At 42.9% G+C, this 25,176-nt stretch overlaps 2 protein-coding genes across 3 annotated transcripts; one reads left to right on the top strand and one right to left on the bottom strand.

Moving 5' to 3' along the window:
• Positions 1-2,000: 2,000 nt before the first annotated feature.
• LOC115178708 (delta-like protein A) lies at positions 2,001-7,763 on the bottom strand. Its single transcript, XM_029739981.1, has 11 exons — positions 7,275-7,763; positions 6,859-7,161; positions 6,529-6,589; positions 6,155-6,412; positions 5,294-5,354; positions 5,027-5,157; positions 4,624-4,793; positions 4,243-4,459; positions 3,277-4,093; positions 3,042-3,165; positions 2,001-2,917 (listed from the first exon to the last, which is right to left on the bottom strand). The coding sequence occupies exons 1-11, from the start codon at positions 7,326-7,328 to the stop codon at positions 2,912-2,914; spliced, it is 2,202 nt and encodes a 733-aa protein (XP_029595841.1). The 5' UTR covers positions 7,329-7,763; the 3' UTR covers positions 2,001-2,911.
• LOC115178709 (rho-related GTP-binding protein RhoU) lies at positions 6,380-18,731 on the top strand. Of its 2 annotated transcripts, none has more exons than XM_029739983.1 (2): positions 6,380-6,458; positions 17,012-18,731. In XM_029739983.1, exons 1-2 carry the CDS (start codon positions 6,447-6,449, stop codon positions 17,507-17,509), a joined length of 510 nt encoding a protein of 169 aa, XP_029595843.1. In that variant the 5' UTR covers positions 6,380-6,446; the 3' UTR covers positions 17,510-18,731. The 2 variants fall into 2 exon arrangements, with proteins under 2 accessions (XP_029595843.1, XP_029595842.1); XM_029739982.1 differs by lacking the exon at positions 6,380-6,458 and adding an exon at positions 16,522-16,547.
• The last annotated feature ends 6,445 nt before the right edge of the window (positions 18,732-25,176 follow it).

The following is a 25,176-nucleotide window of genomic DNA, read 5'->3' as shown; positions in this document are numbered from 1 at the left end:
CATGAGGAAATACAATCACCCAGAGTGGATTTGATTACCACGGTAATATTTATTACAATTTGACAATGATTACTATGCACAATACATTTTTGCACATTGTGTAATTTAATTATGCTTTATATGTTGTCCTACCCTAGATTTTAGGTGATTTTAGATATGCAGTATATAGACCCCACTAGACATAAATGCCAACTGAGCCAGTGAGACCAGCAAAACCCCTTTAAAATCCCTTCTGGTATTCACTATAAACTTTAACATAAAATGTCCCCTCACAATGAAGAAACATTCTGCTTGATCATGATGATCTCATTGAGCTACGCACTGTTCTGCTGATTCACTAGTCTCTATAATGGGAATCTGTTAAAGCCCTGTTAATAGGAAGTTGACAAGATTTATAGATCAGTTAAATCTGTGCTGCATATAGTTCAGGCCGACCCTTGTGAACAAACAGGTGATTAGGCTGTTCCGGAGATTTTTGTATCCTCAGCAACTCAAATGTTTCTTGTACATTTTGTCTGAGGTGGACCTGTGTACAGTACTGTATTATGTGTGCTTAAAGCCATGTCAGAAGAATGCATCCCATTGTAGTGATGTACTGTGTTTTGCCTTTTTTATTTAGCTTTCTTTGAGTGAAGGGGATGATAAATGTTATTTTAATTTTTGGGGGGCAAATTTGAGTATAACTGCAAGTCAAATATGTCATAAGAAAATAAGTCATTTTATAAAGCACCAATCATGCTATGTATACCACATTTTATGTATGGAAAAGCTAAAAGGCATGATATAACTTTTTATGAAAAATTACATGTACGTACTTCAATGACCTTATTGAATTTTAAAACATGATTTTAAACATTTCAAACATTTCTTTCTCAAAATAAAGTCTTATGGCTACAAGCCAACTTGTTGTCCTACAGTTGATTATTTGACCAAAAGGTATAGGGGGGTAAAACAAGCATATGTATTCTTATCAAAATATTTTTGAATCTCTTCTTTGTTTTAGGTTTGGTTTCATCACATTCTAAAAACAAGTAATACATTTTGCTGTTGACCAATATCACGTTTTTCTGTTCAGTGTACATTCCCTCGATCCTAACCAATTTAAATGAAAGACAATATAAAAAGCTTGCTTTTCTTAAACGCTATAGATAATCTGTTTCTTTCCAGATCAAGCCTTTGAAGGTCTGGCTGGTAGTGCCGGAACTCTGGCCAGAGGGCATCTGTTACTCAACAACATCTGTTCCTGTTATTCTCTTTTTTTCCCAGCATGCCGAGGGACACAGGCTCTCCCAAGGGTGGCCTTTTGTGTGGCCCCATTGTCAATTCCATCATTGTCTACTGCTGAAGTCTGTTCCCATGATGCCACGAGGCAGGCTATAGTAGTATACCCGCCTTTAGAGGCCAACCTTAGGGGTGACAATTTACAGTTACTTTTTTGTGTCCCAACTTTTTTTGGCTAAAAACAAATATGATTTTATTTGCTAGGCAACTAAGGAATCAAATGTGTAGAAAATAGAAAAATGTTAAAGAATCGTAAATGGGTAATTCCATGAAGAAATTCTAAAATCTTATTTTTGAAGAATTTGACGAGATATCATCAAATATTATTGTAGATGTATTATAAAGCATATTCAACAAGAACAACATTTGGATAAGTTACATTGACTGGGTGTTTGTCAGTTTTCTGAACTGAACATTCATCAATAGTTTTCATTCTTTCTTGCTTCATATAAGGATGTTTTAAAGCATTAGTTTGCATTTATCACATTTTTCCATCGGAGTAGTACATCTAGCGTGGGGACATTGTTTTTTCATGAATAGCCCCCGTTGGTCTCCACGGAAACACTTTCAACTCCTGGCAGTGACCAACAGCATCGGCATAGAATAGCCAACCATGGGGTAGCCAGGGGAAGACAACAGATGTTACTGATTAACTTTCCTCACAGAACTCAAAGAACGGCTAGGCATCGGCTCACAAACCACAGTCACACACAAAAAAGTTGTACTTTCAATTAGATTTATTCATTAAAAAACAGTAGCAGAGGCAGTAACAATAATAAAATGTTGTACAATCCCTCTTACTTTAAATAACATTTCTTTAAAAACAAATTCCTTGACCTGAAGTGCCTTTGCAAATATCAGCATTAAAAAATGTACTTAAATAATCATAACAAACATAGCAAATATACAATATAATTAAAAAATAAAAATAATACAAAATCATTAAATTAAATCATACGTCTTTTTTTAATCATACAACTTATTTAATTTTTTTATTTTTTACAAATGGACAAAATCTGTATTGAAGCAAAAAAGATTTTAAGACAAAGTTTTCATCTCCAAAAACAATCAATCCAATGTTATAAATGGTTCGGTGGACTTTGAAACAACACACTTCAGTTTTACACAGTGATATAGTGTACGTAGTACAGTCCTCACAGGTCTAGAGATTGGATCAGAATCCATGTTAACAGCCTTGTGAAGGACAGGCCAGTATGGCCAAACATCCACCGTTTGATGCAGTTCATGCGCTTAGCAACGGCTTGTGGGGCAAAAGAAAAGGGCTGGGTGCAAATGTTGCAAAAACTTCAAACCTACATTTCTGTTACAACCGAAATCGAAGACATCGTACATCACCTCTATCGTGACGGTTTGTCCATTTTTCGATCTCGTTATAAGAATCTTCGCTTGAGGTCGCTTTGAAAGGTAAAAAAGATTTGCCCCACCGATTCCTATCCCACAGGCCTCCACTGCCTGCACTTATTTTCCAGTAGAGAACCAGCTCACTCTGAATATCAGTTAAACGTCTCAGTATCAGCAGCAGTCTCAAGGCGGGACACCTCCCCCTAGGGTTAGAGCAGCATTTAAAGGAGTATAAAAACTCTCCCATAGAGCAAATTGGTGGCTTGCGTTACACCTATGGAGACAAGAGAGAAACAAAATGGACATTAGTTGTTGTTTACAAAGCTCTTAGTGAAATGCAGTGACTTTATCAAACAATTATAAATGAGGAAAAGTGAAGAGAAGTATCCCAAACTCACCTCAGTTGCAATTATACATTCATCCTTCTCCTCCGACATGACAAACACGGATTTGTACTTGGTGTCTGCACATGCAGACATTTCTGGAAGTTTCATTTCATTTCTTGAAGTTTCTGATGCGTCACTGATGGAAGATAGACAAAGATCCACATTAGTCCATCTGACATTCAAATTGTATTTGAAACTTTTTTCATGTTATATGATTACATCTATTATCTTATTGAGTGTTCTTTACCTTTTTAAATGTTTGCTGCGTTTATTTCTGCACTCCTCATACTCAAAACCCGAGTCCAGAGCTTGGCATTTCTCTTCGCAAGCCGAGGCCTCCAGGCTCAGCATCGACTCTTTGGCCGCCTGCTCGTACTTCACCTCATGCACAAGGTTATAGTCCGCCGGCAGGTGGCGGCTCTTGTAGCTGCTCCGACACGACGGCGATGGTCCGTCCATGTCGGCATCGCTTCCGAAATCCATTTTCTTGTTGATGTTCTTGATGCCTGGCTGTGGCCCAAGCCCTACCACGCTTACCGACAGGTCCTTATCACTCCGGTGACAATTATTGGTCAGGTTGTTTATTGTCTCGCCTTCGCCGACGGTGGCGTCGCCCTGGCTACCGCGCTGCATCTTGTTGCGGACGCAGCCAACCAGCACTGCACAACCTGCTAGCAGAAGCAGCACCAGAGCTGTCCCAGACCCCACCGCCATCCAGGGGATCTCCGAGCCTCGAATAGCTGCATGGTCCGGGAGCAGGAACTGGCAGTTGCGGCCACCGTAACCAGGCACGCAGGCGCACACGTAGCGGTTATTCCTCTCATGGCAGGTGGCGCTGTTGTGGCAGGGGTTGTGCTCGCAGCGGCTTATGGGAGAACTGCAGTTGCGGCCCGTGTAACCCGGGGGGCAGATGCAGGTGTAGCCGTCAAGACCCTCCTGGCATGTACCACCATTTTGGCAGGGGTAGATGGAGCACTCATTGCCGGTGTGGTCGCAGTTCATGCCTGTGAAGCCATCAGGACACTGGCACAGGTAGGAGTTGACGAGATCCACACAGCGGGCACCTAGTGTGAGATGCAGAGCGATTGGGAATTAATGGGTGGTCAATAATGTGGGGGCAGGCTGTAGTCTGAAAGGTAACTGTTTAAATGTAAAAAGTTGATAAATTGAGATCTGAAACCACATCTGTGTAAGTTGTTCAATTAGACCTTACCATTGGAGCATGGGCTAGAGGTGCAGTGGTCAATCTTCTTCTCACAGTTGAAGCCAGCGTAGCCTGTGGGGCACTGGCAGAAGTATCCGCCATCAGGGTTGTCGGCACAGCGGCCTCCGTTGAAGCAGGGACCATCGGCGCAAGTCATGGCGCTCAGCTCGCAGGTGTTGCCGTAGAAACCAGGAGGGCAAGCACAGGCATGTGTGTTCTCCATATCCTTTGAGAAAAACATTGAAACATAAGCTTAACAAATACATTCCTCCAAAATGCATTAGATCACCATCACAACAACAGTGGTATTCATGATTGCCCACATCTTCCTAATCCTAGTTGTAATTGAGTGTACATTTTAACATAATGATGTAACTGTACAGTACTTACAGTGCAGCTTCCTCCATTTCGACAGGGGTTCAGGGTGCATTCGTTGACCTCAATCTCACAAGCATCCCCAGTGAAGCCCGGTCTGCAGGAACAGGTGTAGCTCCCCTGGCCAGTGTTGCTACAAGTGGCTCCATTCATACAGGGCTTGTGGTGAGTGCAGTAGTTCAGATCTGGAGGGGGACAAGCAGCACATGTGGATTAGTCCATTAGTCCCAATGGAACATATGGCAGAACAACAACAGCAGCAGCCCAGCTAATGTCTTTCTGCCACTCTCACACTTTTTTCTTACACTTTTTCACAATTTCTCTCACAACACTATCTCTTTGTCTCTGTTTGTGTCATCTCTCTAAATCCCCCTCCCACTTTCTCTCCCTCCCTCTCTCTCTCTCCAGTGGGACTCACCTTGGTTACAGAAGAGGCCTCCCCACCCCTCCTGACAGTTGCACTGCCACGGCTGCTGGCAGGTCCCATGGAGGCAGCCTGGGTAACGGATGCACTCATCACAGTACCGCCCTTTGAAACCCACTCTGCACCTGTCACACAATAATTACAACACATTGGTTAGAAACCCACTCAAGTTTCTCTTTATGTCACAGATTATTTCTGAAAATATTAACTGAGGAAGTGTTTTAATACGTGAAAATCATAGTTGTCTTTTCTCTAACTTACTTGCACTCCCCAGGCTTCTCACAAAAGCCGTGTTCGTCGTCACATCCTGGAAGGCAGAGAGCTACAAAGGAGACAAACACAAGGTAAGAACCATGGCACAATAAAAACACTTCTTACACATATGCTCTTTGTTTAGTTTGGCTTTGAGCAAAAAAAAAGTATTGCTTAAATCTGAACAAATTCATCAAAAAGGGGGCAACTAAACCCATTAGCTGTTTTACCCAAAAAAACACACTCTCCTTATCATGGTGTAAGAATATTCCGCTTAACATAGTGCATAGAGACAATAGGAGGGTGCACACAGCAAACTCTCTCGCTCTCCCTCTTTCAGTACAGGCCCCTTTTTTCATCGCTGTGGGTCAAAACTCTTTTATTCATTCTGTGCACACAACTCCCCTTAATGTCTCGGATTGGGGCAGATAAGAGTGGACAGCTGGTGAGTATGTTGCCAGTGCGTGACAGCTGCTCCATTGTCTACTCTCTCCCCGCAGCTGCCCACTTCAAACAATACATCACCCGCCTCAGCCAATCAGCGGCCAACCAACTCCAAGAGTAACGAATCGGACGTAGCATGTAAATTTATGGCACGCGTGAGATTATTCCGAAAACTTTCCTCCGCCCGATTTGAATAAATAAAGTGGTCGTGTTTGTGGGAGCGTGGTGTTTTCGTACAAGTTGCCTCAATTTTTAGATGTTTATAGCCACGCCACCTAACATAAAAAGTAACGTCTATTCATCTACCATAATAATGTTATTTGACATGACCCAAAAAGTGTCTATACGTAAAACATGAATAACAATGTTATATCATATTTAGTCAAATATTTCCCCAAAAACACCTGAACACCAAGTTTCACTTACGTTCTGTGCAGTAATGGCCTTTCCACCCGGCGTCACAGACAATCTCTCCGCGCTCTCCACAGGTGAAGTGGCCGAAGGCGTCGTCTCGTGGGCGGCAGAAGACCGAGCAGCCATCGCCATAGTAGTGCTCATCACAGACAAAGCGGTAGGAGTACTTCAACTCGGTTCTTCCTCCAGTATGCAGGTCCTGAGACCAGTCATCTCCCACCGTCAGATGTCTCTGAGTGGTCATTGTGCTGATAACACGGTCTGGGTTTTCTGCAGATGGAAATAAGAACGGAACTTTAGCAAAATGTGTGTAAATGTAAGTTATCCTTGACTAGATCACACCACGTAAAGCCAAACAACTGTACGGTAGTGTATTTTGATCCTACCTATCGAAAGATCGTCTTTGGAGTCGGTGTGCAGAGCTTCAATGATCAGCGAGAACGTCCCCTGAGGACATAAACAAATAGCATCATAAGACAGGTGGCCAACGGAGATGGGGAACGAGATAGGCACATCTAACATGTTCTCTATACTAGAAGATAAAATAACATTTCGAGACGATAATACAAACATAAACAAGACTAACGTGTTTATATATACGTGTAGACCACTCTATATAAATTAACCAATTTCTACGCAGGGATTTTTAAAGACCTCGTGACTAGAGATTTATATGAATGACTTGTTTATGAATTAACCCAAGGCAGAGTACTCACCGGCCATGTGAAACCGAAGTTAATTCTGATGGGATTGGTGAATGAACTGTCAGACATGGCTTCCGGAACTTGGAAAGAGTTTGACCCAAGAACAGGCGTTATAGCGCCGCCGTAGTTGCAAGGTGGCTCTGGTGATGCGTTTGGTTGATAATGTTTCAGACAGATTCTGAAAAACGTTTTACATTCACACTGTTGCTGATAAACTGACGTCAACCCTCCCTTGCAGCAGTTCATGTTGCCCTGAACCCCTTTCTTGTTCAAAAACTCCTGCAACTTCAGTTCGAAAACTCCTGAACAAAAACCCTGTTGAAATAATTGTATTTATTACACAATCATTAACATAGGCTATGTGACGTAAAATCTTGAAATGGTTATCAATTGAATAGTACGGTAATTGTGTTATGTAATTGTCTTACCTTGCATATCAAGACGAACATAACCGCAACTGTCAGAAGAATAGCGCGCCCCATATTAAATAAATACAAATAAATAAATAGGATAAAGTCTTGGAGCGACTCAGCTCAATTTAAGCTCAATATGCCTCCTTTCAAATCATGTTCTGTGAATGAATCATTGAGCACGCTTCTTCTCTTAAGAGGTCTTCTCATCGGTTTCTGGTGTCAGCCACGCCGATTTCATTCATGTCCAAGAAACAAAAAGATAATCCAAAATAGATATTGGAACTGCCCTGAACTGTCCTCAAAATTCCGTTACAATGCGATAATCCCACTCCAAAAATGTTTAAAAAAATAATTATTATAATTGACACAGTTCGTTCCCTGTTGAAACGAAGAGGGCAACAAATGTAGGAAATTGCTTTTGTGTGACGTGGTCTATCCCAAGGAAAGATTTGTCACTGATCCAACATACTTCCCCGCCACCTTCTTCCTTCTTCCTCAACATGAATTGTGCGTCTGTCTTGAGTGAAGGCCGCCTGCCGCCAGTTTTATATGGGCCGGCGCATGCTAGGGTAATAAGATGCAAATGAGCCCCCCCCCCCTCTCAATCTGGCTCAGGGGATCACAATGGATACCTCTCCAAGCCCCTTCGTCTCAAATCACAAGCTAGCATTGGGTCAGAAAATGGAAAATGGAGGAATGTCAAAGTATTCCAGCAAACTACATGAGACTGTCTCAGCAACCTGTCCTGGAATGACTCACTTTCCACAACATTAGAGATTTAAAAGTGTAGCACATAATAACAAAACAGAATGGCCAATTGATTTATTCCAGTTTAAACCAGATTTCAGTTATAACTATATATCAGTATTTCACAGTAATGTATTGTACAAGTCTGCCTACACTTGGTGTTTAAGCTTATTTGTGAATATAGATGGGGTAGTTAAATTGTATATGTTTATGTTAGAAAAGAAAACAACATTTATGTTAAGAAACATTTTCAGGGAGAGGTCTGAAAAAGCCAAAATATGTGGCGTGCCATGCGTAGTGTATTTGTCAAACCCTGACTCAGTTGATTGTGCTGCATAACTCCACCCTCTACAAAAATTTTGGCATTTCTAGTTGTGGGAAAATCGAATGCTTTGAATTAAGAATTGAGTGATGAAAACATTCTCTGGCAAGGGTGTGTGGTGAGGTAAACTAGAAAAAAAAACATTTGTATGGGCACAGAGTTTTTCATTCACTTTTCCTTTTTTCATTCTGTGGAGCGAAGAAAAGGTGTGTGTGTGTGTGTGTGTGTGCGTGCACGTGTGTGTGTGTGTGTGTGTGTGTGTGCGTGTGTGTGTGTGTGTGTGTGTGTGTGTGTGTGTGTGTGTGTGTGTGTGTGTGTGTGTGTGTGTGAGAGAGAGAGAGAGAGAGAGAGAAGTAGAGAGACATCCGCGTGGCCGTCCTGAGGGCACTTTGTTATTGTGTGCTGAAGGAATAAGTTCGCTCTCTCTCTCCCTCTCTGTGCGCTCAGCTGTATGGTAATTCCGCAGCACCTGCTCTCCCCTTAATATACAGTGAGCGGAGCTTCCTTGGGCTCGCGCCGCTATCCTCACACAATTACAATGTACCCAACATTTAGAAGAACGAGCCCCTTCCTGAACAAAACTCAAACAGGAGGTCAAATATATATTTGGGTTTTCCCTCTTTGCTCGCATATGCAATGAATGCTCTCTTTCTGTGTTTTTTTTTTTGTTGAACCAAACTTAGGGCAGACTATTATTCAAGTAGGCCTACTTTTGTGTAAAGGGAGGCAGAATGGGGGTGGGGTATAGGGGTCTCTCTTAATTAGGTCGTTCATTATAAGTGTGATTTTCTTTTGGATAATAGGCATGGCCTGAGGTCCATAGTTACCATGCACAGATACATTGCGTCACTGCTAAGATATGCAAGTCGAGGTTCGGGCTTGTTTAAATTCCCTTTTATCGAACAGCCAGAGTTATTGTTGTTGTACCTGTTTTCTATCCCTATTGACAACACAAACAGCCTATAGACAGAACGAATACATCGGTTTTGTTTGTGATGAGCTGTGCTGTGCTGTGATTACGCAAATCAGTCGCATTTATTTCACAGTAGAAAGGGCGATGTTTTTTTTCATTAAAGTCTCTGAATAACTTTTATAGTAGAGTTAATTCCGTTTGGGTTTGTCTTTTCTTCTCGGTGGCAATGACCCAGAAACCGCATGATGCATCTAACCATTGCCTAACATTTTTACATATGGAACACTTTGGGCAAATAAACTGCGCAGTAGTTTTACATGAGAAACTGCTTTCTCCATTGCACAAAACCCACCCCTACAGGCACCAATAAGAACTTCCCTCGGCATACATCTTTTTATTCGTGTGCTGCCAACCCACTCACACTTGAGTTTGGCAAAATGCCCCCTTCTCTAGTTTCCTACCTTAATTCCTTTCCAAAAATGATGGCTACGGGGGTGACTGTTTAACTAAAGTGCTACTGTAGGGGGCTGTTGTAGTTTAACTCCTGCCCACCAGTAGCTGCTGCTAACAAAAAGGGTGACTCGAGGTCTGACTATTCATCCATTCTCTGCGCTTCAATTTTCATTGATTCTGAATGCACGGGTAGCCCTTGGGGATTCTCCGTGAAGGGAGACACGCCTTCAGACGCGGCCAGACCCTTACAAGCCATCTGCCACTACCCAAACGTCGTTTTTTCCTCCTCCCCCTCCCTCCTCCCCATCTTCCCTCAAGCGCACGGGTCTATACGCCAGTGTCCACTGGCTGGCTCTGTCTACATTGAACTGGAAGCATGTTAAAGAACCTGTAACGGTATGGCTATGCTGGGCCATATGGCGAGGGGAAGCCAGAAGTTTTCGTCCCCGAAGAGTAGACACCACATGGTAGCTCGTGGGAACGTAAACACGACGCGCATCACACGATATCGATCATATGAAGTGGTGTGGAGAAGATGATTAGCTTGAATTGGGGGTTGGTGACTGTTACCAAGTGATCAATCGACTTACTATTGATTATTTCTGAGCATTCAGACTGTTGGCACGATTCACCTCGGCTACTTATCGGTTTTTCCAAACCCTCATCCAGGCTATAGCTTCTGTCTCCTGAAAAGAAAACTTTGTATGGTCATTTTTCAGCACAAAGAAGATTAGCGACTGAAGGTCAACTTTATATTTGTCTAATCAGGGCTGAGATAGGCCTAATAACAGCAACTCATCTTCCCTGGTCGCGGTTCTCTCCATTTCCATCATTTCTGACCCGCCTGTTTACCTGCTGAAATCTTTGGACTCTGCAGGAGCAGCGCGGCCTTTGTGTCCAGATCAGATTACTATGGCCAGCTGCTTGAAGGGGGGCACAGGCCAATCCATGGGTGCCCCCTAGTCGTGCTGCTGTCACATTTGCATATGTTGTGGCTGAGGACGTGCTGGGCTTAAATTTGGGGAAGAGTACCGCAATAATTACGCGGTGGCCCCTGAAGGCGCGCCCGCGCGTGTGTGTGGCGCGAGTGGGATGTGTGAGAGTGTGTGGGACAGAGGGAGAAAGAGGGAGAGGGACAGAGGAGGGGGAGGAGGAGAAGGCGTCGAAGTTTTTCAAGGAGCAGCGGCCTGTCGCGTGCCAATGTTTATCAAAACACATCTGCCACGTTCCCCCGGGTAACGCCCATGCGTTGGCGCATCACAACATATGCTGTCCCTACGCATAAATCGATAATTCAACATCTGATCATTTGTATGACACATATCCACACACAACAAATACTCATGGTGATATTTGATAGAATCAGTGCATAATCAATACAGATATAGTGACGTGAAGTACATGAAGTAGAAAGTCGTTTTTGATACCCCTAACTCTTTAGTGTTGATACTCCAACCACATGACATGGAAATATCGACTGATAAATTATTGTATCGTTCTAGTTTAGTTCTAATAGGAATTACCCCAGGCGTGGTCTTTATTGCTTATGAAAAACAATGTCGGAAGTATGGCCGTAGTTTCGTAAAGATGATCATTTGTAGTACCTCCTCGATTTTTTTAACTCTTTCTCAATTCTGAACCAGTGCAATCTGGATGAAATTGTCTGCCACAATCTATGAATAGAGAGACCTTGTGAATGGGAAAGTGACACCTCTCTCTCTATTTCTCCCGTCGCTCTCTATCTCTGTCCACGACATCTGCCCAGCCATGAACAGATGTAGGCACCTGCGTTGTCGGCCCACATATGCACACATGTCCCTTTCAACCTCTCTGGGACCCGGACCAATCACAATGGGATAGACCAAGGGTGTGGTAACCAAATACTCCCTATCCCCCCAGGACACACGCTCTGTTAGAGGCTTTGTCGCAAGCAATATCATGTGGCCAGGCCAAACAATCTGTTCTAAGACTGTTCATTTGAGAGATGGGGGTTTGTAGCATGTAGCATGTAGCATGTATTAAAGGGGCTATATAGAGTTTCTTGTTGTTGGAAGTTGGAGTAGTAACACCAAGACGTTTGATTTTTCCCATGTTTTAGAGACATGAATAGAAAAGCATAGAGAAGCAATGGAGCTGTATTCAGCCTAGTTTATCATGTTGATCTCCTAAGTGGCCGTTTGGGTAATTCTGGAGTGGCCAAGCCAGTGGCAGCAGCAGGCAGGTGTTAGTTGTGGTTCAGTAGAGGAGGCTGATGGGAACAACGAGGAACAGGGCGGGAGCAGGTTAAAGACAGAGGAGGGTTTTGTTCTATGAGGATGAGTAGGAAAAGTAGCCTGAAATCCCACTGGCAGCCCTAGATAATAGGGATAATAGCCCTATCCCTCAGCTGCTGCTAGACAGAAGATCCACACACACCTGTTGTCTTGTCGTCCCCATTGTGTGTGGCTAGCTAGCTAGCGTTAGCGCTACACCTCAGGAATGCTCCAGCCCCATCCCTGCTGCACCACGACCATTAGCCTCTGTCCCAAGAGGGAGGAGGGGAGCTTGGGTGGACGGTGGAGGGAGGTGAGGGGTAAGCTAGGCTACGTGGTGTGGAAACCAGCAGGGGGGCTATAGAAGGGTGTGTGGTGAGGGGGGGCCGGTTTAGAAGCAGTGTCCTCTTCATAAGGGGTTCCCTCCAGGGTCTGTCCGGAGACCCCTGTCCTAAATCACTGCCCCCAGGGGAAAGGCCCTCCTTTGTGAGGAGATGGGCCTGCAAGCTGGGATGCCAGCTGCCACCTCTGTAGCGTCACAGTCTCCACTATGACAATGCTTCTCTCTCTGGTCACACTGGCCAGGCCAGCAGAGCCCATTAAATAAAGGACTTGGAGGGACTCATAGAAGGGCTGCAGGGCCACAACATGTTTTTTGGCTAAACGTTAATGATGACAAACTACCATGTGGGTTATGGGGTATGACATAATAACCTCTAGTGATATCGATTCTCTCTCTGTGGTGAATAAAATGGAGTGTCTAAAGACAGATGAGTCATGATTTGGATGTTATTACATCATGAGATAATCAATAAAATAATGCTATAAAGTGGTTTCTGGAAGCTGTACTGAACTATAGGGTTGTATTGGCTGTTGTCTTGTTGCTTTCATTGAATTGAATGGAGTGAAATGATAAAGAAAAACATTTCAGTTTGTTCGTAAAATAACCATTACAACCCTTGAGAAAAGCACAGAACATTTACTTTCAGTCAAAACTGTATTTTGGAAGGATGGTGTGTATCCCAAAACGTATCCTCTGATTTGAGACCTTGAGACTAACAGCTGGTGAAGAAACAATGAAAACAAAAGTACTAAAGCGTATCGCAACCACTAAATTATAAGACGACATCGTGAGTGTACCATAAGTCTTCCTCACTACAATATTAGACGTTATATAGCCTAAACGTGAACGTAATATAAAGTACAGCAGATCTCCAATCATGCTCATATAAGCATTTAGACATTTGTGTATGATATTCCCAACCATAGCTAAGGGACTTTGTCCCCCCATTGTATGGAGCTCTAATGGTGATTCTAATGATGCCTTGTCCATCTTTGATTAAAAAAACAGCACGCCCCTAATTAAAGACCCAGGGCTGGTTCTCATGGCCCTCTCCCCGTCCCCGGAGCTGGGTGGACAGCAGGCGCGGGAGTCGAGACAACACCGTGGCACACGCCTGTTGACCGAGCCACAAAGCAAAAGCGTGTGACACCCCCCCCAACCCCCTCCCCAACCCCCGCCCTGGCCCCATTGTCCCCCGGGGTCCTGCAGCACAGGCACAGACAACCAACCCCCCCTTCCCCCGCACCACCTTACCCTCTATCCTAAACTCATACCCCCTCTTCCTTTAGAATCAATTTTACCAATCAGCTGATCGCTAGCTCTCATACCACCAGGAATATTAAGACACACCCTCCATCCCCCCCCCCCCCCTCCACCTATTCTAGTAACCCACCCTACCCTACCCCACCCTACCCGACCGACCCTGGGAACATCAGCTGCTAAGGTGGAAATCCATCATTGTGTGTAAGAAGGTTCCCCCTCTGCACATTGCACAGTCATTACCATTCACCATACAGGGGAGGAGGAGGGGTGGGGCTCTAATTCACTGATTCACATGCAGACAGTATTTCTTGGGAGGGTGGGGCCGGGATAGCTGGCTGAGGATGGAGATGGGGCAGGTTGGGTGATGGGGATGGAGATGGTGCTGGTAGGGGGGTACAGAGGGGTTTACGGCTGCCGGGGTCAGGCCTGTCCTGGGAAAGTTGTATTTTTCATTTGAGTCACACATGTTGTGGCCTTCTGGTGGCTGCGTGAATGCCTCACGCTGACAGATGGCCGCGGCCCATAACTATAGAGTCCGAGCACCCGGTCCCCGAGGGATACAGAGAGAGGTGGAGAGAGGGAGCGAAAAGGAGAGGGAGAGAATGCGTCGCTCAACTGATCCCATCAAAAAGAGAGAGAGAGGGTAGAGCACGAGGGAGGGATAAAGATAGGAAAGGACGGCAGGAAGGAGGGAGGGGGCTGGGGGGGGGGGAAGAGCCCCAGAGCCCCTTAATCCCAATCCCTAAAATTGAGTAAATATATTTGCCAGCTCTGCAAACCTTAAAAGGACGCCTGGCGCTCCCTAAAGGTTCTGATTAGGTTTCTAGTCTATCAGCTTGTGGGTCTTTGGGAAGGTTGTTTGTCCACGGGTAGAATAGTGGCTTTGATGATGGCGTTCACAGAGGATAGGTTTATTGTACCATCTAGTAGAACTGGGGTGCTGGCTGGTCGTCAGTCCTCATTGTGTTGCGCTACCTTTTGTCTTTTCACCATGACTCTTCTTAAATCCTATTAATGAAACAAAGTCATCGCCTGGTTAAAGATCCCACGACTCTTATTTGTGTATTTTAGGAATCTTCTTTGAATAAAGAGTTAAAATATCACGGGTAGACAATGAAGCCCTGAGATGCCTGTCACCATATATAAGTATATTGTGGAAATGACAAAACAAGGGCTTCCTCTACAACTATAATATAATAGTATGAGAATGGATTTTCTATCTACTATAGTTCTTACGTTACAGGATTTTGTAAAGCAGGATATCATTCCCTGTACTCCCACTTGGTCTCACTCCTCACTGCTGCTCTGTGCATACTCTCACTCCCAATCACTTCTGCCGTGGCTCTACATGCAGTGTTCTGTTAATTAAGAAATATGTTCAACTTTGAATAGCGTATAAGTAGTCTAGTGATAGAAATCAACATTTTCTACCAATTCTACAGGTAATACTCCAGCAAATACATTCCACAGCCCTGCCATTCTGCTAGGCCTAAGGTCTACCAAGAGGGCACTATGTTGTGGTATGCCTGTATTATGGTTAAACCTGATGTGGAAGTCCTCATTTACTTCATGTAAGGGTAATGCAACTTTGTTAGAGATATATAAAAAAAATTGTTTGGTTTGACGGGCTACATATTCTTCTTATGTTGTTGCTAAAATTGAACGAAAAAATAAAACGAATTCATATTCAGTGGACCATATCCTTAAAAAATAGATAAACAAAAAATGTGTAGACCTACATTGGTCTAGATATTCACCATATTTACTTGTGTAAATGACAAAGTGGATCACATTATTTACTACAGGGGATCAGAGTTTCAAATAATTCTAGTTTGTTTCACTTTGAAAGCCCTGGGACACGCACCGCACCTCGTGTGGCGCGCAGTAAGCCTCTTACATCTAGCAACACACCAAATGCATAGGATGCCAATCAAGAGACCGTGGGGCGTGGAGAAATTTAAAGGCAGTCTTGCGTTTACAGTATGCTGCACGAGTTCAGCTGTAGTTTACCTGAATTATTATTTCTCTACATTTCTAGGATTTACTGACAGAAACGGACAGTCAGGTGCGTGCTGGTTCGATTCACTTTGGGAAGTGAACCAACATATGGGATTTCAAAGTGCAGAGATCCAGACGGCTCTGGCTTTATTGAAGCGTTATTCCTCGTGAATTAGGCCAGTTATTCAACGGCACAATGCTTCCACAAGATATAGGAGTGCAGAAACCCCGTCGGATCTCGGATCCGGCTCCACTCGTACCACCACCGCGGGGCAAGAACAGAGATTCTAATCTTTCAAAGCGCCGGCGGTCGGGCTCCGTACCTGAGCGCAAGGTGAACTGCGTCCTCGTCGGAGATGGAGCTGTGGGGAAGACAAGTCTTATCGTCAGCTACACCACAAATGGTCATCCGACAGAATACATTCCAACAGCTTTCGATAACTTTGCAGGTCATTTGTGAGAGAAATCAGAAAACCCGAAAACGTGATTTATTGTTAATTTGGCCGCTTTTGTCACAGGTTTTACTCATGAATTGATTTGTCCAAATGTTGCATTTTATAAATGTTTTCTTGTTTTTGTTTGTGGCTTTTGTGTGTGTGTGTGTGTATTATTTTAGATCTCTCTGAATCAATAATAGGTTACTATTTGATGTCGTTTGATGGTGCAAAGTAAACGTCACTGATGCATAGTGCTATGACGGGTAGGCATTGAACAGGTGTCTTAATGCTGTCACCATCAATAACAAATCTGTGTACACTCTTCTTCATCTCAGCTATGGTTGTGGTGGACGGAAAGCCTGTGAGACTGCAACTCTGTGATATGGCTGGCCAGGCGAGTCAAAGTTTTGTTTTGGAATCCAAAACGAAATGAGTGTTAGTAACCTATAGACACGTTAACAAGGATATCCTATTGTAGTGGTAGAGCTAACACATTATTCTTTCTTCTCATGCTCTGCTCAAAATGATAGAAATGGGGGATGGAGGATGACACTATTAATGTAAGCCATTCTCTATCAGTGGTCAGTAGTTTGTTTAGCTTCCACAGCTTCACTTATCCCAACACAGGTTGCCTCCACATTCTACCCCGTGTCTTGGTTGCCCCCTGTAGGGATCTTCAGACTTATATCGCCCCCTGTAGGAGGTTCCTGTCCGTGCACCCAGAATCTATACCTTCTCTGGCTCGCTGTGCTTTATCGCCCCCTTTTGGACGACTCTCATAGACCTTTCTCTTCCTGACTCACGCCCAGTTCCAAATCAACGCTTCCCCTACTCCTTAATAGGCACCTTTGTAGATCTGAAAGGATTAGATAGGTGTAATAATCAATATGCCCTGAACTCAGTGAGAGAAATGGACGTATTAGTGGACCATATTACAAACCATCCAGTAGTCTTTTCACAATCAGATCTACATGGTATGCCATAAGGGCAGGGCTTGAAACTTTTCTCTTCCTGTCTCCTATAGGACGAGCTGGACCGGATCCGCCCTCTATGCTACCACAATGCCGACGTCTTCCTGCTCTGCTACAGCGTGGTGCGCCCCTCCTCCTTCTGCAACGCCACCGACCGCTGGGCGCCCGAGATCCGCCGTCACTGCCCCGGGGCACCCATGGTCCTGGTGGGGACCCAGCTGGACCTGAGGGAAGACGTCCAGGTGCTGGTCCAGCTGGCCAGGAATCAGGAGCGGCCCGTGAGCACCGAGGAGGCCCAGCAGCTGGCGCAGGATATCGGGGCCGTGTCCTTCGTAGAGTGCTCGGGTCTGACCCAGAAGAACCTGAAGGAGGTGTTTGACCAGGCCATCTTGGCCAGCATCCAGCCGGTGGAGAACGTTCAGCAGCTCCAGCAGAGGCAGAGCCTGAGGAAGAAGACTCCGGATAAGATTAAGAGTCTCTCTGAGACTTGCTGGAAGAAGCTGAGCTGTGTTGTTGTGGCAGGAGAGTGTGTGGGAGGAGAGCTTGACTGAACGCCCAAGCAGCTGTTTAGGATTTGACATTTTTCTAAGCTTGTGTTTAGTCTTTAGTTTTTTTCACTCCATATATAATATCACTCAGGAAAACAGACCTGGATCAATAATATGTGGGAAAAAATGTAAATGTATTATCCAAAGATTTATGGAATTATTTAATATCTAAAAAGGAGAAGCACTAGAAATAATTATCATTGCTGGCAAGATAATGAATGAGTTTCAAAATCAGTGATACCTTATGTTAACTACGGGTAGGACAAGGTTTTGTGTTCCAAGGCCTTGACGAGGGCACAACAAGTCTGAATTAAGTGATTGGATAGCTGGGGAGACTACTAATGAAATGACTGACTTCACAATGATCTCTGTGTTTTTTCTGTGTAACCCCCATCAAGGGTCAAAGGTCACCATTGGAGAATGTTGTGGAGGATTACGAGAAGCCAGCCAGTAGAAACTCGAACGCCAAACCATAAACTTACTTTGTGTCTGCCATTTTGACAAAGTCTCTCAATGTTATTTACTAACCTATATCAGCTCATGTACAATGACTGCTCTTTCAAGTTCAAGTAGTCTTAAACACTGTTCTTGTGTCAGTTGTTGACATTGCTGGACATCCCAACCAAACACAGCTAAAGGATACTGTAGTTTCCCAGTCAGATTGACTTTAATCTGACTCTAATCTGAAGATCAGTTGGTATGGCTTTCTCCCCTAATCCCTGGTCAGGTCTGTCGTGGTGATGAATCGTAGTGGTTCTCCGGTGGAGGCCTTACACAGCTTTCTAATAGGACGAGACATGACCACCTGGGTTGGATTAGCTGGGCATATGGTGGCTGACCCAGTCGCCTGAATCCATCTCACCTTAGACCTGCTCTGATGTCAACCAAGACTGTCTGCCTAGGAAGACGAAGCAAGACTCAGAGCTTTACCATAAAGAGAACAGAGATCACTGGGGGATGGGGTTCATATCACTAGAGATGCATTTCAAAGAAGCGAGAGAAGTTATTTATTATTGTTAATTGGCAAATACTATCTGCAAGTGGAGATATTTCTGAAGCACATAAAGAACTTAAAGGATTTAAAATAAAGTCTGATATTGATAGAAAACATGAATGCTTTTACTGATTATTGATATAAAGTTAATGATAAGAACACTGATTTTGTCTGGCCCTAGTGATTGCTATCTTATTTTTTGGTTATAAATTAAATGTTTATTTGCAATATATTTCATAATTAATGCCTCCCATATTCTGTGGTGCTCTTGACGTTTTATTGTTGTGCTGTCCCTATTGACTTACTGGGAGAGGAGAGGACAGGTGTGTGAACTCACTTAATCCTGTCACCAAGAATTGAACAGCTTGAGAAAGTTGACATGCTGGTGTGGTTAACTTGTGAGGCATTTGGCAGGGACAGATGGCATCTTCAAATTCATATTCAGTCATCCATTAGTTGTCTGTTCCAATGTGTACTCTGTTCCAAATATATCAAATATTATTTGATTTCTAATTGATAAGAAAATCGTATATGTCCATAATATAAACACTATTCAATTTTGAGGGAGTTTGTGGAGAGAAAACCCTGCCATCTTCTATTGTCGTGACCGTCATTCGCTGCCACTAGAGGTCCCTAAAGCATTACAAATGCTGAGCTGCAGTTCATGATCCACAATGCCTCAAGTTGACTAAGGTCAAGTGCATCTCTATCACCTCACATATCTTATTAGTGGCAGAGATCTCTTTAATCTGTTTACAGGTCTAAGTTTAGAGAAGACATTACACAGTGTCTCAGATCTTCATACTATCTGAATTTCAAGACATCAATGCATCATTCAATTGCCTAATCCGTATAATATATATATTTATTGTACTGTACTGTAGGTCGACAAACCTATTCCACAAATATGTAGCACAAATACATAGTGGCTCCTAACAGCAGACTTTATAGTATTCTAGATGTACTATTGAGTGCCTCTGCCTAGAAGCAACAGGCTGTTTTTAGAGGACCTGGCTGCTCTTGCGAAGGGGGCTATTTCCATCCCCCCTCTTAGCTGTGCTCTTCAACTGGGCATATTAGCTCTGACTAGCATTAAAGACCTAAGTCAAAGACCACATCTCTGGCTCTGTTCTGCCATCCTGTGGCTCAGCAGCTCCTCTCAGAGCAACCACTGCATTTATGGACAGACACAACTCACTGTTGTCGACACAGCAATTCTCCCTCTATTTTACCCAACTTCGACCATTCAAGCTATTTCATACTGCTGCACCACTCCCCCACACCTTATCCCAGAGCCCACCACATTTTCCAAAACACGTTTTTCAGACACTGTCAGTTAGGGAGGGGTCCTTCTCTGCTGGCAAAGGAAAATGTGGGCGGCTATATTTAACGCCCAAAGCCCCCTCCCTTCGGTCCCAGGCAGCTCTTGGTGTTCTTGAAGGCACCTATTTTGGCCCTATTGCGTTTTGAAATGCCAGGTGGCTTTAAATAGAGTGGGAAGATGTCTGGAGGGTGGAATTCTCAAGTAGAATGTGCTTGAATAGACTTTGGTTCTGATTGAAGGACTCACTGTTGTATGCAGTTGCTTGTCACTGTCAGTTTTACTTTGTAATTCATGTACTACTGTGTTAACAGGGATTCGATTTTATTGACTTCAGACACTTACACGCCGAAAAAGATAGCCACACTCATAAAGGTTTAAGGAAGTGTTTCTGTCTCTTAAATAATCAAAAGAGAACCATTGCGCTCTCCCAAAACCCACAAATTCAATTTGTTCGTCTCTTTTAAACACCCATGTGCAAGCAAGCACACACACACACACACACACACACACACACACACACACACACACTCTGTCTCTCTCCATCAGCTGCCGGAGGTGGGTATGTGACAGGTGGGTATTTATAGCCAGTGCTAAACCCTTTGTCAGGAGATCTGCATTCTAAGAGGCCCTTTGTCTGAACCTAATGATGTATTATGTACCAGAATTCACTCATCATACATAACATCTGAAATGTCCTGTCTAGTCTGTCATTGTGTCAGGCTGACGACTTAATACAAAAGCCTTGTAAGCGCTGTGGTGGTCACCTTACTGGGATCATACAGTACTCCGTATCCTACACTGGGACACATGGGTCATAGAGGACGATAACGTCAGAAGTATTCTAGAGGGAGAATATGATCTGGTATGTGATTCTAACGTTTCACTGAACCTTTCCGTTACCATAGAGCGCAGATGACCTTCCCGAACAAGAAGTCATTAAACTAAAAGAGAAAAGTGACATAATGGAGTGTCTCAGAGTATCACAATACCTCACTAACGAATCAATATGGTAGTAAATTGGAGTACTTGTTTTGAATAAAACAAGTATTTCTCACATTGATGGACGTTGGTGGGACTATCCATAGTAGCAGGATACTATCCATAGATTAGTGTACTCTACTCTTAACCCTGGTGCCAATGCTGGACAGTGACATCAGATGGACCTCAGAGCAGCAGAGTAGAAAAGGCTATAGGTTGAAATACCCTAAATTAGGAGTGAAATCTCATTAAAACCAATCATGTTTAATATCACTGGTATTCATTGATCAAATGGAGTCCTTATGGGTCATAGGGGTCATGCAAAAATACATCAGTGTTATTGTTTATTCAAATGCCCATATAAACATAAACAAAAACAAACAACTCAACTATGCAAATATGATTTTAATTCACAGCAATGTTTCAAAGTGGATGAAAATATATATAATTGTGCATGTTTTCAAATACAAATACAGTGATCAAAAATGTAAACATCTGTTGAAATAAAACACAAACATGGTTATATATACTATTGTATGATACATATATCCCTTTTGGTCAAATAATATCTTATGCAAATCAAATCCACACAGAAAAATAACTCAAAACTTTGTTCAGAGAGCTCAAACAATTAATATCCTATATAAAACAATCAATTTAGTTTTGAATCAGTGTGTTCCAAACCCCTGAAACAGTACATCACATTTCCTCACATTGTAGTTACAGTAAGCCTATAGACAAATCATTAGTCTCTTAATCCTTCCTGAGAGATGGTTCTTGGAATGAACATATTCATGAAGGAATGTTTTAGAGGACAATGAATACACAGACACTAGTCAAACCTGTGTGTGATATAAGCAGCCAGCTCTTCAGTTTTCATGACTAGGTCATAACCTGACATTAACTCCTATAACTTCTTATAAATAATGCAATGTTCAAGTAAAGAATGACTCAGATGTTTTGCCAATCCATGATGACATAGGAGAGAAGTGTCACATGACCACCAATGGAACGTTGACCACTCTGAATAAAGATGACCGTAAGATAATGCCAGTCTAATCTTCTTAACAGTGAGCTCTCTCTCTGCCCATACAACCACAACCAATCACACACACGAACGACTCCCCTCTGGCAGACACAAGGGAAGTCTCATCAGATTGTACACGCATAAGTCAATTAAAGCCACACCCATTTCAACACTCCAAAAAACTGCTGGTGTCCTACAAGGTTCCCGGTGAGACGTTCTGGAAACGTCGTTCCAACGTTCTCTCAAGGAACCATTCCTAAACTAAGATTTGGTGAAAGTGAAATGTAAAAGTACACATTATGAGTAAAAACATTCTGAGTGAATAGCACTATGAATAAGCGTTGTAAAAAAATAGGAAAAGTATGTAAACTGAGCATTATTCACAACCCACAAGAACCAAGATTTCAAATACAACACTTCATTTCTGTCAAAATAGCCCTCCATTTAAATTACAGATACAGAACTTGGTACTGACATCACAATTCAGTATGAATAACCACCAAATAAGTCAATCTACGAAAAACCTGTCAAAGACAATGGTGATGGTGAGTGACATACTCTAAAAAGCGTATTTGGTAATGTAGCACATAAGGGCATTTCTTTACCACGTTACATTGCAATTTCAGCCTGTCTACTACAACACGTGAGGCGGTGAGTCTTTGTGATTGTAAAATATAAGACAACCCTAAATTAGTGGGCGAAGCTGCCAAGATGTAGCCTCGTACGAACCAGCCTGGTCTCGCGAGCTCACATTCTGTGTCCTTGTAGCGAAACAGAATGTGAGCTCGCGAGATCAGGATGGTTCGTACGAGGCTAGCCAAGATGTAAACAACAAGAAACGTACAGGTGTAAGCGCAATAACTATGTCATACAATGTCTAACAGTATCTTTCTCCAACTTTACAACAATTTCCATGGTACTGTTGATAAGAGCTTTAATGAAAATATTAATAATACAATCCTCTGGAATGCATTCTAGATTTAGATAGAAATTTGCAACCTAATACAATAAAGCTAATGCAGGATATTATCCCGCTAACAGTTTCTTTCTCTGCAGCTCTAGGCCACAACCCCTTGGCTATGGCTTTTAGTCGTTCGAAAATACTGTAATATCTAAAACAATAATTGTTTGATCCTTTCATCTAGCTCAGGCGTCTTCAACCTTGCTCCCGAGTGGCGCAGCAGTCTAAGGCACTGCATCTCAGTGCAAGAGGTGTCACTACAGTCCCTGGTTTGAATCCAGGCTGTATCACATCCGGCCGTGACTGCGAGTCCCATAGGGCGGCGCACAATTGGCCCAGCGTTGGCCGGGGTAGGCCATCATTGTAAATAACAATTTGTTCTTAACTGACTTGCCTAGTTAAATAAAAAAAATTAATTCTTCCCCAGTGACCCCTGCCCAGGTAAACCAGGGACCCCCGCCCAGGTAAACCAGGGACCCCCGCCCAGGTAAACCAGGGACCCACATCATACGCTTGCTTTTTTCCCTCGCATGTCTTGTCTTATCATCAGGCAAATGGCAAGGAGAATTAAATCAACATTTTTAAATGAATAGATTTGGTAGATAGTTTTTCATTATTTTGACCTCCCCTATTATAATTGGAAGAGGAAGTGTAAACTCTAACATAGCCTATTAGCTAGAAAAGCAACTTCAAAAATGTTTTGGGGCCATGTGTTCACAAAAACGAGTGTCTAAGACGAGAAAGCTTACAAGAGGGTGCTTTGTCAAAGCCTACAGTATGTCAGATACTCTAGTGACTGTAATTAGCTCTAATGAGTGTATTTAGCTCTAATGAGTGTATTTAGCTATAGTGACCGTAATTAGCTCTAATGAGTGTAATTAGCTCTAATTAGTGTATTTAGCTATAGTGACTGTATTTAGCTCTAATGAGTGTATTTAGCTATAGTGACTGTAATTAGCTCCAATGAGTGTATTTAGCTCTAATGAGTGTATTTAGCTCTAATGAGTGTATTTAGCTCTAATGAGTGTATTTAGCTCTAGTGACTGTAATTAGCTCTAATGAGTGTAACTAGCTCTAATGAGTGTATTTAGCTCTAATGAGTGTATTTAGCTATAGTGACCGTAATTAGCTCTAATGAGTGTAATTAGCTCTAATTAGTGTATTTAGCTATAGTGACTGTATTTAGCTCCAAAAGAAAAAATATATACTGTCAAGGAGGTGTGTAAACAAAACTCCTTAAAAATTTGGCAAGATAAAAAGTTGGGGTATGGGGGAGACAAAATACTGATACCTAGCTATAGTGACTGTAATTAGCTCCAATGAGTGTATTTAGCTCTAATGAGTGTATTTAGCTCTAATGAGTGTATTTAGCTCTAATGAGTGTATTTAGCTCTAGTGACTGTAATTAGCTCTAATGAGTGTAACTAGCTCTAATGAGTGTATTTAGCTCTAATGAGTGTATTTATGCCAGCAGCATACCACCCTGCATCCAACTGCTGGCTTGCTTCTGATGCTAAGCAGGGTTGGTCCTGGTCAGTCCCTGGATGGGAGACCAGATGCTGCTGGAAGTGGTATTGGAGGGCCAGTAGGAGGCACTCTTTCCTCTGGTCTAAAAAATATCCCAATGCCCCAGGGCAGTGATTGGGGACACTGCCCTGTGTAGGCTGCCGTCTTTCGGATGGGACGTTAAACGGGTGTCCTGACTCTCTGAGGTCATTAAAGATCCTATTGCACTTATCATAAGATTAGGGGTGTTAACCCCGGTGTCCTGGCTAAATTCCCAATCTGGCACTCATACCATCACGGCTGTCTAATCATCCCCAGCTTACAATTGGCTCATTCATCCCCCTCCTCTCCCCTGAAACTATTCCCCAGGTCGTTGCTGTAAATGAGAATGTGTTCTCAGTCAACTTACCTGGTAAAATAAATAAAAAAAATTTTTTTAGCTCTAATGAGTGTATTTAGCTCTAGTGACTGTAATTAGCTCTAATGAGTGTATTTAGCTCTAATGAGTGTAATTAGCTATAGTGACTGTAATTAGCTCTAATGAGTGTAACTAGCTCTAATGAGTGTAACTAGCTCTAATGAGTGTATTTAGCTCTAATGAGTGTAACTAGCTCTAATGAGTGTAACTAGCTCTAATGAGTGCATTTAGCTCTAATGAGTGCATTTAGCTCTAATGAGTGCATTTAGCTATAGTGACTGTAACTAGCTCTAATGAGTGCATTTAGCTCTAATGAGTGCATTTAGCTATAGTGACTGTAACTAGCTCTAATGAGTGTATTTAGCTCTAATGAGTGCATTTAGCTATAGTGACTGTAACTAGCTCTAATGAGTGTATTTAGCTCTAATGAGTAGCTCTAATGAGTGTATTTAGCTCTAATGA

The sequence above is a fragment of the Salmo trutta genome, chromosome 38 (genome assembly GCF_901001165.1).
Source record: "Salmo trutta chromosome 38, fSalTru1.1, whole genome shotgun sequence".
Lineage (NCBI taxonomy): Eukaryota > Metazoa > Chordata > Actinopteri > Salmoniformes > Salmonidae > Salmo > Salmo trutta.
This window is presented reverse-complemented; position numbering and strand designations above follow the sequence as displayed.

Excerpts from the sequence above, each read along its gene's own strand:
- LOC115178708 (XM_029739981.1), bottom strand. The coding sequence starts at position 7,328 with ATGGGGCGCGCTATTCTTCTGACAGTTGCGGTTATGTTCGTCTTGATA. Across the intron at positions 6,413-6,528 it reads CAAAGACGATCTTTCGATAG|AAAACCCAGACCGTGTTATC; the intron begins GTAGGATCAAAA and ends TTCCATCTGCAG. Across the intron at positions 4,794-5,026 it reads AGGCCTCTTCTGTAACCAAG|ATCTGAACTACTGCACTCAC; the intron begins GTGAGTCCCACT and ends GTCCCCCTCCAG.
- LOC115178709 (XM_029739982.1), top strand. The coding sequence starts at position 16,527 with ATGGAGGATGACACTATTAAT. Across the intron at positions 16,548-17,011 it reads TGGAGGATGACACTATTAAT|GACGAGCTGGACCGGATCCG; the intron begins GTAAGCCATTCT and ends TGTCTCCTATAG.